Raw genomic sequence first — 12635 nt, 5'->3', positions numbered from 1 at the left:
TTTCATCCATTTTCATTAATTTATCATTTTTTAACTCAATTAGTAAGTACAAGTAGTTGCCCCTATGTTGTCCTTGGCGTCATTGTTTGTTGGCTTCTTATGATACATCTTTAGTAGACTAGTCTTTCATACTGTCAACATACTCTAGACTTTGGACATTGTTTAGACTATTGTCATATGAACTGCTGTGTGGAATATGGTAGTCTAGATGCTGACAAAGATTAGTCAAGCGACTATCGTATGAGGAGTCTTGATTGGCTGTTTTATTTGAACATGATGAAGCCTGCAGATTCTCGACAACTTGCAACTGTCATATCCCAGTTTATCCTCTTAAAAACATGAGTCCAGCTGAGAGGAAATGCTATAACAGTCCTAGTAATCTGAGCTAGGCACCACACAACACAGTGACAACCAGGCTGTAGAGCAAAAGGAAAAGAAACGCTTCCAGGTACATTGCACTTGACAAGCACACTCTCTAGAGGTCTTGACTGCAACAGATGGAAGACAAATGCAGAATAGTAGAACATGCAACGGAGGAATAACATAAAATTTCCATAAACAAGACCTTGCTTAAGTGCATATATTGAGAAGTCAGATTAAAAGCGATGCAATTATGCTTCGCTTCAGTTATGGTGATATGTCAGTGCTGAATGAAGCTGGGCTCAGTTTTTAAAAATTAAACGCCGACAAACAAAAGTACTTTTTTAAAGGGCTCCGGTGTTGCCGTGCAAAATCTTGAAAATATACAGATTCAGCTTTTCTACAGAATGTGAGAAAAAAAAAAAAAACAGTCATTTACATGAAGTTGGAGTAACACCAAAGATATTTACAGCTTTCATGCTGTCACCTGCTTTGACCAATCAGCAATTAGGGGCAAATTATTCAAGGGCCCCTTTCAGCATGCCTAATTTGATAGTACCAAATACCCAGAGTATTCCAAAATGCTGATTTTATCAAATGCACAGCTAAATTGTGCACTACTGCAGATAAGAGCAAGCTAAATAAACTCTGGTAAAAATTTTATTTCTTGCCTGTGGTGCTTTTTTATTCAAACGATGACTTTTTGAGTGATGTCTCCAGTAGGGCGATGAATAAACAAAACTTCCTAGGATGGCAATGGCAATAGTTTGGGTAACATCGCTCCATCTTGTTCATAAATTTGTGCTTGCACACTTAGGTGGAGGAAAGCAGTGACCTGGGACATTGTGATAAATAGTCTGTTGCACACAATGTGACATCTTATTCGACATGCCAGCAGAATCTTCAGCAGCATCCAAATAAAGCCTTGCAAGTTATAAGCAGGTCAATGGATAGTCTGCAAGTTTTGCATCGTGACCTACTTCCTCTGAGAACAATAGGATGTATCTCTGCAGCATGTTTCAGCACACACGGGGTTAAAAATTGCATGGGGATATGTGTAAAAAAGGAGCATGCAGCAGACAAGAGACATTCAATGAGAATACCTTAAAACAAATGCCAATAAAAGCAGCTAACAAAAGGCTGCTTCTGCAGCAACAGAGTATAAAAAGAAGACTAGACTAGACATGATGCTGTCCTTAGTAACTCACCACCTTTCAAAACAGTGCTGTGCAAGTAAACACAAATGTAATCCCCTTGCCAGCATAGTACTGCCCACACAAAATTTAAAAGCATTCCTACAAGTGTGATGCGGCAGTGCATGAAGCACTGGTTTGTTGGGTGCCCACCTTTCGGCACATTCCGCACAAGAACCACCTTTTTGGTTTCAGGCTGATCAACTTATCAACAAGTAGGGTGGCATAAGTAGAACCCTGCTAACACATTCCTCAAAGAGTTACAGCAGGCTCTCATGATACTAACATGTTCATGCAAGATGTTTTCAGGCTACTGCACAACTGTGGTCACGTGCCTACCATGGTGGCTCAGTGGCTATAGTGTTGTGCTGCTGAGCATGAGGTTGAGGGTTGGAATCCCGGCCACTGCAGCCACATACCGACAGGCGCAGAATGCAGCTATGCATTGGGCATCTCTCATAGACTGCGATGGTTGGGCTGTTCAACTGCATGAATCAATCCTGCTTCCTATGTGAAAAATGCATTAGACGTGTTCTACGAAACAAAACCATCAACAAGCGTGGCTGCTTGTGTAGAATTGAACTGTTGCAGATTGTGTATCCGCTTGACCCTTGTGACATTAAGTGGCCCATCACAAACATGCACAGAGCGAATCACAGTTTAAATTGACCACCAAAGCAAGTAGCCGCCACACAGTGAATGCTGTCGTTGAGAAGGTTATTCTCGTCTCGCATTGTCTGCTCATGTAGCAACAAAGAGCAGCCAAAGGCATTACAACACAGCTTTTGCTAAAATCAGTTGTCTGAAGTAGCTGGCTTGTAACGAAGATGAACGACCCATTTCGCAAATTGCAAGAAATAACTGAAAATGTTTGCATTGGCTTGGCAAAGTAGACAACTACACACAATGACACCATTGTGACAAACCCACTACCTTCTTGCAAAAAAGGAAACATTGTATGCACCAATTGCGCAGTGTACAGAATGGAGGTCCTGTGCTCCTATGTTCCTTTCAACAGTGGACCAGTTCGTACAAACAGGAACCCATAATCATGATAAGTATGTGCACAAGGGCACAGACTCGCTTTTATCAACACAAAACCGCGGGTTTTGACATCGGCTTGAGCGAGTATACCCAGAAAGTCTTCTTCACTGATTGCGCAAAGCAAAAAATCTATCCTAGATGGCATCTATTTAAATTCTGCTCAATTTTTCATGTGGATGCAAGTCTGTCTAAAATCTCGCATGAAACACTGCAAAAATATTTTAAATTTAGTACCTCAAGTGCAAATTTGTCTTTCTCGTTTCACCATGCAGTACTTTCTGGTTATAAAATGCATACTTTCTTGTGACAGAATTGCTGCAAAAGTACAGCATGCTACCTTTGGCGAAGTAAAAGTTGTCATGCTCATTGGTGCATGCAAAAAAAGAGAGGTCTCGCAAAATGCGTGTCTCATGGAAGCCATGTTCTTTTCTGTAGCAATCTGCTTGACCGAGGGTTGAAACAGAGAGCAAATAAGCATTGCAGTTGGCTACAGTTGAAGCAAAGACTGCCTCTCTCCTTCAAAGACCCCTAAGAAGCAACAATTTCTTGGCACACCACAAGTTAAATGGGGACTGTGTTGAGAAAGAAGTGGCAATTAAGTTTTACTGCGAGAAGAAAAAAAGTGAACCACTGAGTCATTGCACGGTGCTGATAAATTCTACATAGTTGCATAGTGAAATAAGTTTAAATTAAGTGAATAAAGAGGCCGTATTATGTAATGATTTTTTTCATACTTTTTGTCCGGCATCACTGGATGGCATAATTACCTCCATTATTACAGGTATAGACTACTCACTATGATGGGTGATAAGTGAACAAAATTAAATGAAAATAACCCTTACATAATATGGCACTGGGTCTCTGCACAGTATTACAATGGAACCTCATTGATACGATCTTCACGGGAACCAGTAAATAAAGCGTATCATCCGAAAATCGTGTCATCCAACATATTATCCAACCAAATCGTATTATCGGGGGAAAAAAAATATATATCATCCCTATAGACGTATTACACAGAATCATATCCACGAGGCTCCACGGTATCTTTGTCAAGGAAAAGCCAAGGGGATCTTGCTGTGAAATATTGCCTCAACGAAAATGAACATACCTTATGTTAACAAGAAACAGATAAAAATAAGTATCTGAAAAACATTACACAGAGTAATTTTCAAATGCTAGCTTGAGTGCCTAAATTTGCGCAATGAACAAATGAGGCTGCAAGGGCAGTAATTTCACTGCCAGGTTTCTTTTCAGCAATATAAGAGAACTACTGAGAGTATTCTGGTTAACAGCAATAACTTGGAGCGGCTGGACCTGACCAAAGCAGACTCAGACATTCAAAAGCTTGGTGTTAAAATTCAGTTTGTGTGTGCTATGGTGAAATAAATTGTGAGCTCTAAACAACAAAGCTGTGACGTGCAAGCATTACACACGAAAAACAGACAGCACTGTTTTCCAATGGCAGTAGCAAATACACACAGTTGCAATCTTTGGTGTGCTGTTTTGCCACACGGCATGAACACAATATGCAGGGCGAGCGGGTATGCCAAGGCTAGTTTGTGCGACAACAAAACGGCGTGCATCATAGCAAACAGTCGGCTACAGATACCACAAGTTCTGAAGCATGCACCTGCAGGCTTGTTTTAAGAGCAGAGGAATGCCTACAATGTGGGAAATGTGCGCACGCATTGCGGCTGACTTTTAATGTGCGCTTGCATGCATGCTCTTCACTGGGACAGGCCAGGGATAAAACATTATAGCCGTGTCGGGCCACGCAGAGGGATGTCAGTAATGCCGATGTTGTCTGCAGGGCCTGCAGATGGAACTATCACAACTGCATGCCATACCAAATACTGGGAACAGCAGTAAGACCGCTTAAAACAACACTCACTGCTTGCAACAAGGACACCGGGCTGAAAAACAGAATCGGGAGGTGGGAACACGTTGAGCTCGTGACGACGGGCACAAGTTGCCAGGTGCGATTGTGCTTGACTGGCCATGCCAAGAAAATGGTTGCAATGTGACATTTCACACTGTGTTCATTTGGTACAAACACATCATTGTCAATGCACAACTGTGTATTACTACTCATCTTGCGAGATGCTCAGTGTAACGCCGAATTCCATGCAGAGCAATAACTTCAATGAGTCATTCAAGGCAAAACTCAATACAGTCGCCATGGTGATTGATGCAGCTGCTGAGGTCAAGCTATGTCCACCGTGCATGGCTGTCCAGCTGTACCCTAACAGCATTTTGGGAAATCCTACCAAAGCACTTGCTAATAAGTGCTTACAGGTACCAACATCATGTTTAGTCTGCCTCAAGTGGCAGCGGACAGAAGTATGGTGCGGTTTATAATAAAGGCTCGCCGTGTACACCCTGTTAATCTCGTTGCATATGTCTTGTCAACACCCGCACATGTTTTGACAAGCAGATGAGATGCCAAGCTTTGGCAGCACTAATCGCGCAAAGTCTGTTTAGAAGAAAATGAGGCGAGCCACTGCGAAGCCAAGTGGCGCTCCACATGTCAGGCAAGAAGAGCCTTGGTGCCATTTCCAGACAGGTCAGTTGTATAAAAGAAACTACCAGCGAGTTTCGTCACAGGAAACACAACTGTGCCGGAGGATGATGGTCAGGGTGGTGAGGAATACATCTGTTCGCAACACATCTGTTGGTACGGTGGGGGTGAGGCCAAGCACCGCCCTTGAGCATTTCATACAGGCGCGTCTGTGGCTCGATGCTACTTGATGGATGCTGTCATGTAACCAGTGAGCATTTCAAGTGCCTTGAGCACTTCCTGACGCTGGCCCCGGGAACACGACAACACCGCCGATTTTCGACCATGCATCAGACCTTCAAGCAGTTGCTCCACCTGTGGACACAGGACAGACAGTAAAGAGATTTAGATGCCAAATGAATTCACTAAGCTAGAGGCTTCTATCATAATATGATCAAAACTTAGTACAATCATGGCTGCTCACTATAGAGACAGAGGAAGAGAAAGTGCTACATAAACATTTGGTCCTTCTTTTATGCCTTTAAGCAAAGACTGGTGATGGTTTGTTGCTTCTGTGCATAGAAAACGAGGACTCGGCAAAGCACATTTAACCCCCAAGCTCTTAGAAATGAGGTCTTCACATTTATCTTGTACATTGCATGCGCTATTAGTTGAGGGCTGTAGCTCAACCAAAAAAAATAAAAATCTATACGTATCAAAGTTTCTTTTTTAGTTTTCCAAGATACCAAGTGCTCTGCTGAATATTTCCACCACCGTGACAGTAGCAAACAGGTAAGAAATAGAACTTGGGTGTGTTTACTGTTAGCCGAACGGACAACCGACAAAGATAAACAAATGGCTTTCTGCAAAACAATCACGTGGGACTCCTTGTCATAATAAATCTGTGCGCAGATTGAACAGTAGTCTTTGAGCGATAACTTCACAGATTTGATAAATTTACACATATATACGAGATCTTGTTAGTTTAAATGTAAGAAACGTGCACAATAAATCACCATAGATAGGGAAGCAAGCAGAGTACGAATCGGGAGGTTGCTGGCTCTACTAGACATGGTTCTGTGTTAGCATTTTCAGTGGAACCTGCAGTCCAAAGGCTTTCACGCTACATGCAGCTGTGGTCTCTGGGCTGCAGGCACTAGGAAGCCACAAGTCAAACCAATGTCCCCAACTCAACAAGATTCTCACAATAAGCTTCTGAACATAGCCCATTCTTGCCAACACCAGCCATTGACGCACACCTTAATTAACCCTTCACTGACGGAGTGTTGGCTGCAGGCAACATACCAGAAAAAAAGAAAAAGAAACAAACATTTTCTTGCCGAGTTTCACTATTGAGTACGAAATTTCTAGCTAAATGTCTTCGGCCAACACTGAATGACAGGCAGCTAGCGTCATTTTCTGGTCTAGAGCAAGAACACTGAACGAGGAAGAAGTTTGACACGTGACCCACTGTCTCTTGAAAACTTGGCTGGGCAATATTATTTTTATTTATTTATTTTTTTTACACCCACACTAACTTATGTCTTTTGAAAGCAGCCCATTGTGCTTTAGGCGGTGCGGGCTGGGCAATATTATTTTTATTTCTTCCTTATGCCCACACTAACTTATGTCTTTTGAAAGCAAGGTCAGAGGAGACAGGCTGATGCAAGATATCCAGCTGCAGTGGTGTCACGCATGTGATGTAATGCAAATGAAATGTATACCTATGGTTCTCATATGATGAGAGCTGCCTATACAAATTGAAAACACAGCGTTACGTGGCTCGGGGTGAAGCCTACTTCCAGTTTACTGCCGGAGGTTTTCTGCCTATTGCTGAAAATATTTCTGGGCATTTTTTATTTTTGTTGATTATGCTTATTCTTGGTGTGTTTTGCACATTTAAATAGAAAATAAGCATTTTTTTCTGGGTATTGATGTGTCTCATCATTAAAGGGTTAATATACCATCCATTTCCTCTCTCTGAAAGCACACTTGCCTTCATGCATGGTGTCTTGCCTCTAGAAGAATAACAGACACCCCATCCAAGATACACGGCTCAAAGTTCAAGCTATTTTAACTGCACATTTCTCTTGCCCTACCTGTACGAGCCTGTTTATGGCAGCTTTACTGGAAAGGAAATACAGTTATAGTCACCAATATCTGCCCTATTCGAATTAGCCCTCTGGAAAAGTTTCATGTACGGAAGGGTTAACTGACAAATTCAGGCCATCAGTTAATTTGGCCCTCAACTAGCACAATATATTCTTCAAACTGCGAAGTATGCTTTTCGAGGACACCAATATTTGTCCCTTTGTAACAATCCTCTATAGTTAAGTGGATGGAAAATCTTTGTTATTTGTCTTGGCCATCAAGTATAAAGCAGTAGAGTATGGTTCTGAGCACAATAACAGGCAGGCCCACCTGTGCTTGAGTAGCGCAGCCAGAAAGGTCGGCGTGGGTGGCCAGCACAACACAGGGGCGTCCCTTCAGCTGCGGCAGCACTTCTGCCAAGGTCTGGCGAGATGCCTGTAAGGAGGCTTCGCCACCAGTGCCATCCAGCACGAACAACACTCCATGTGCGTCCCCAAAATACTCCTGCCAGAATGGACGTACCGAGCCTGTGTGACAACATCAAAGACCATTTATTATAAGCCTAAGCCACTTCCGACATTTTGAACAATGACGATCATTTTTGGGGAACATGGCAGCATGGAAGCCACACATTCAATAAACAATCCTGTGATCCTTTCTGGGCTTTTCCGATTCCATCTTCACACATTGTGTTGCCAGCAGGGTCACATGCACAGTGCTACCGGGGTAAAAGCTGCCGATTGACTGACCCACTAGGGATGAGAGCTCCAATGTTACAAGAGCTGGCTGTGTGTTCCGAGGAGGGACGAGCGCTCAGCAATTGTGCGCCACTGATCCTTCTGTGAAGCTTCCATTCAGTCAGTGCTACATGGAGGGCGATCAGAGGTGAACAATAGTGGTGCTTTCTCTGGCTGGCTAACATGACTCATTGCTTTCATTGCACAACATGGAACAGTAAGGCAAGGAGCAGAGCATGTCTGTGGGAAGGGTTGCGAAGGCCAGCGAGAAACCGCAGCGACAGGGTAGTGGTGAAATGCCTGCAACTTTGTTATTACAACAGCATTTTGAAAATTTCTTACGTGCATTATAGACCGGTACACAGCTGGCACTATGTAAAATTTTCTATCTCAATGTGGTTTAGGGGCACTTTAATGCAGTCAAATGCGTATTGACGCCTTCATTCCCAGAAAAAATAGCTTAATCCTTGTAGCAAGAAGAATACAATTCGTATAACAAGTTAGGCGATGCCCACGTGTACCAAAATACACTTCCCCCCACTTCAAAGCAAGTCATTGAAAAAAACACATTCCTGCATACAGCTCAAGGTTGCCTTTAACCTAGAGAAGTACAGTGGCAGATTGGCAAGGACAAATCGCATCACAGCATCGACAAGACGAACGTGCATGCATACTATGCGAGATTGGCGAGGTCAGTCTATTGGCAGAACTTGTAGTTCACTGTACATTTCAGAGTAGCTATTGCTGTTTGTGTGTGTAGTGGCCAACGACAAAAGCCAATGAAATGGCACGTACCACCCAGTTCCTTGATATTGAGCACAGTGTCATTAACTGGCAGCGTCTTAATGTTGAAGCCCGTGGTGGGCTCTAGGGCATCCCAAGGCTCCCCCACCAGTGTGGCCAGGGCTGTAGACTTGCCTGCACCCGTGAGACCCAAGCACAGCACCTCGTACTGATCGCGAGGCTCTCTACCAGGGACACTCCCACTGCACGTCAGCCATCGGCAACACTGCAGTGCACAAAGGAGCCATCATGGAGTCGACCTAACGGCCAGAATTCAGTGGTGATCCAAACAAGACGAAAAGGTCACAGGAAGGCTTGAGACACAAATTGATGAGAGTGGGTGAATGATGGTAGTATACAAAACATTTACTCACAAAAAAAAAGCAACCTACCTGTCATTTCTAAGTGCAAGAGCTGCCATTCTAGCTGACTTAATACTTTCCTTTGTATTCCTTCGATGAGTTTACTGTTAAACTTCACTGTGTTTAGGAGCAAGTTCATGCAAGGAACAAATGCATGTAGTGCATGCATGCATGTAATGCACAGTGCTGCACATTCAATTACATGCACCTAACCAACCTGCGTAAAGGTAGAGTGCACGGTGATTGAAACACGGTACTCGGAGTGCATGGCTGCAGACACTTTTTTGCACCACTGGTGGCCGCTGGAGACATCAAGCTAATGCTCTATGGTATGTGATGAAAGCAGGGGCCTTTGTGACACAATGAGACTGATTTTGGCCCCCCAGCAATCCTACATTGCTCACCAGTGGCGCAATAAACGCTGGCTGTCATGCAGTTCAATTATCATGTTTGAATCACTGAGCACAGCACATAAGCCCCAAAAAGAAACCATCAACATGTGTACTGATAGTCTCTGGGTTGCATTTAAGTTCAGTTTAAAATATTTATAATGCTTCACAAGCACAAAAAGCTGCAGCATGTGACGTGCTTAGTATGCCCCTTGTTACAAGTGCATTTTGTCTTGGTTTTTCTGTGTCACTTGCGAAGTTCTTTAGTTGCTCCTTTGTGGCTTCCTGGGATTCAAGTTGTCTTAGTAAAAAAATCATAAGTGGTAATCAAATGATGCTTGCACTTTTAAGGCAAAATTTCCAGGTGGCCAGCACTAGAGCATTCACTTAGATCTACCACTCGCGTCAGAAGCTCCATGGATAACCCTAAAGTTATCAGTGTTTGGTGCAATGTTGTGTTAAAGCATGGCAATAGGGTACCCCCCCCCCCCCCCCTCAGCAAATCGAGTCACCTGCAGAAATGTACTAAAATGTAAATGTATGTATTTAAATTCTAATCAGGCATATATTTAGACAAATATTTAGAATGAATAATTTCAGTTATTTAAAAACAAGTGCTGCCTATTTGGTCTTCAAGGAGAACTATCCACCCATTAGTGCATGAGGTCATCTGGTCACCCTTGTCTGTATATACAGGGTGTCCCAGCTATCATGCAGCACAATTTGAAAAAAGAGGAACGGCGTTACACCAAGCAAACCTAGTGCGTATTGTTTCCAGTATAGTGGAGTAGACGCCAGTAATTTTTTCATTACTGAGATTTAATTAGGTAATTGTAATTAATTATCAAACTCAAGAAGTACTGTCCTAATTATGAAAGTGTCAATCAGAAAGTTGTAGAGCACCATGAAAAACTCCCGATACAGCTCGCTGTTGCTCAATATGTGCTACATAAATGCGTTTTTCCGAGTGTGAAAGAAGCCTGCGAATACACGCAGAATTGCTGCACGACTGGCTGCTCGAGGCACTATGCGTGCATTTGCGGGCTTGTTTCACACTCGGAAAAACACTTTCATGTAGCACGTATTGAGAAACAGAAAAGCTGTATCAGTAGTTTCTCACGTTGCTCTATAACTCTCTCATTGACACTTTGATAATTAGGACAGTACTTCTTGAGTTAGATTAGTTACAATTACCTAATTAAATCACATTAACGAAAAAATTACTGGCAGGCAACTCCGCTGTACTGGAAACAATACACACTAGGTTTGCTCCACGTAACGCCGTTCCTCTTTTTTTAAATCGTGCTGCGTGATAGCTGGGACACCCTGTATAATGAACCGACTGTGTACACTGCAATAAACAATCCTTTGTAAGTTTTTCTCTAACTCTCCTTTCTTGATAATTGTTCCATAACTACTTCTAGTGCACTACTAACAACAGTTCATGCACAGTACTCTTGAAGTGGCTGCATGAAATATCAGGTTTTCTTTGTGATAGTTTTTTTTTTTGCCATTTCTAGCATATTCTGCAGTTTGCTTCAAATCAAAATGTATCGGATCATAGTTAAATGGAAAAAATAAGAGGAATTCAGTCCTTTTTCTTTTCAACAAACAAACAAATTAAATAATTAATTCGAAGAATCTGTTTAAAGATACACCTGATTCCGTTTCCACATTGCCTCCCGCACCCTTTGCCTACACAGGTCTGGACACGTGCCCTCCTCTCCAAGCTTTTTCTGTAATGAGGACAATATGACTGACCACTTCTTTTCGTCGAGTCATTGCTTTGAGAAAAAGAACTTTGGAAACTGGTCTTCACACTTGGTCTTGGCCTAAACATTCCTCTCCCCCACTCCCCCGAGCCTCTCTCTCGCGTTCAGCCACAGGGATGATTGCTCCACCATCCAGGGTTATCTTATCAGTTCAAACCAAGTCGTTTTACGCAGTCTAGCGTTTCTCATGGTGCTTACGTTGCAGAAGTGCTAGAACTTTGTGACTACTTTGAATTTTGAACTTTTTATTACCACTTTGCCTTGTCCCATAGTAGGTATGAACCATCAGATGAAATAAGTGCTGCTAATAAGTTCACAGTGTGATGTGTAAAAAACGGAGTAAATATTTACAATTAGAACACATTAAGCAAAATAGGCTACGAAACACACAACCGAGAGAATCCACAAACTTAGCGGGGCACTAGCTAATATTGTACACTTGATGACTTTGTTTGCATTAAATGGTTTCTCCACGGCCAGGAATCGCGGAAAGCAACAGGTCCGATTCAGTTATTTTTTTCATTTCGATGAGCGGTGCGTTGTTTAACGGATGTAAACAAGCTGACAATTATAAACCTATGCACTCTTCGAATGAAAGGAAAAAACGCCCCTTTGAGAAAGATGTTTTCAAAACCAGTCCATTTACAACTGAACAAATAAAACAAATAGGTGCCGCGTGTGTCAAGCACCGCCGACACGGAAGTATGCAAGCCGGCAATATATAAACATTCTTCACACAGTGACACTGAAAGGTCGACGGCCGCGACCTTTGATAAAAGATAAGAAAAAAAGGAAAAAAAAAAAAAGATCACTCGCAAGACTACAAACCATCACAGCAGGTTCACACTTCGCGCTTTATGTCACATTGAAGGCAGAAGCGTGCTACTTTCTCTAAACCAGAACAGTTCAACTCAGTTCGACAACACAACTCAGTTGATACACGGCTGTTTCTACGAAGCACTGACCCTTCGAAAAGCGGTGCGACAGCCAGCAAAGCCAAGCTGCATGTTCTCGACGACTTTTGGCATTGTGGGGGGTTTCCTCGAAGGCGCCCGACGAGCCCACCACGATCACTGGCGGCGAGTCTCTGCGGCACCTTCGAGGAAAGGCCTACGGACGTTGACCAGAAAACACACACGACGGCAGCTTACAGCGCCATTTTTCAATGGGCAATTTGTCCGTAGACACATGAACAGAAAAAGGGGCCTTGCATAGGGTGTTTAATGCTGTCAACTGGCGGACAAATCATCTACCCTTCTCCCTCTTTTTCTCGTGTTTATTTCGTAATTCTTAGGCAGTACACAAAATAAAAATAATTAGACACTAGTACTATCCAGAAAAATTATTCAAACTAATTTTATTGTCGATGTTGTTATTCTTGGTCTCACTTTTGAATGAAGAGGG

The 12635-nt window shown here is 42.8% G+C and overlaps 1 protein-coding gene across 1 annotated transcript; it reads right to left on the bottom strand.

The window, feature by feature from the left end:
* Positions 1-248: 248 nt before the first annotated feature.
* Positions 249-12406, bottom strand: LOC119442068 (ADP-ribosylation factor-like protein 15). Its single transcript, XM_037706787.2, has 4 exons — positions 12197-12406; positions 8721-8934; positions 7519-7715; positions 249-5472 (listed from the first exon to the last, which is right to left on the bottom strand). The coding sequence occupies exons 1-4, from the start codon at positions 12257-12259 to the stop codon at positions 5341-5343; spliced, it is 606 nt and encodes a 201-aa protein (XP_037562715.1). The 5' UTR covers positions 12260-12406; the 3' UTR covers positions 249-5340.
* Positions 12407-12635: the final 229 nt, after the last annotated feature.

Source organism: Dermacentor silvarum, chromosome 2 (assembly GCF_013339745.2).
Source record: "Dermacentor silvarum isolate Dsil-2018 chromosome 2, BIME_Dsil_1.4, whole genome shotgun sequence".
Lineage (NCBI taxonomy): Eukaryota > Metazoa > Arthropoda > Arachnida > Ixodida > Ixodidae > Dermacentor > Dermacentor silvarum.
Note: the sequence above shows the minus strand (reverse complement) of the source record. Positions and strands in the feature narration are given on the sequence as shown.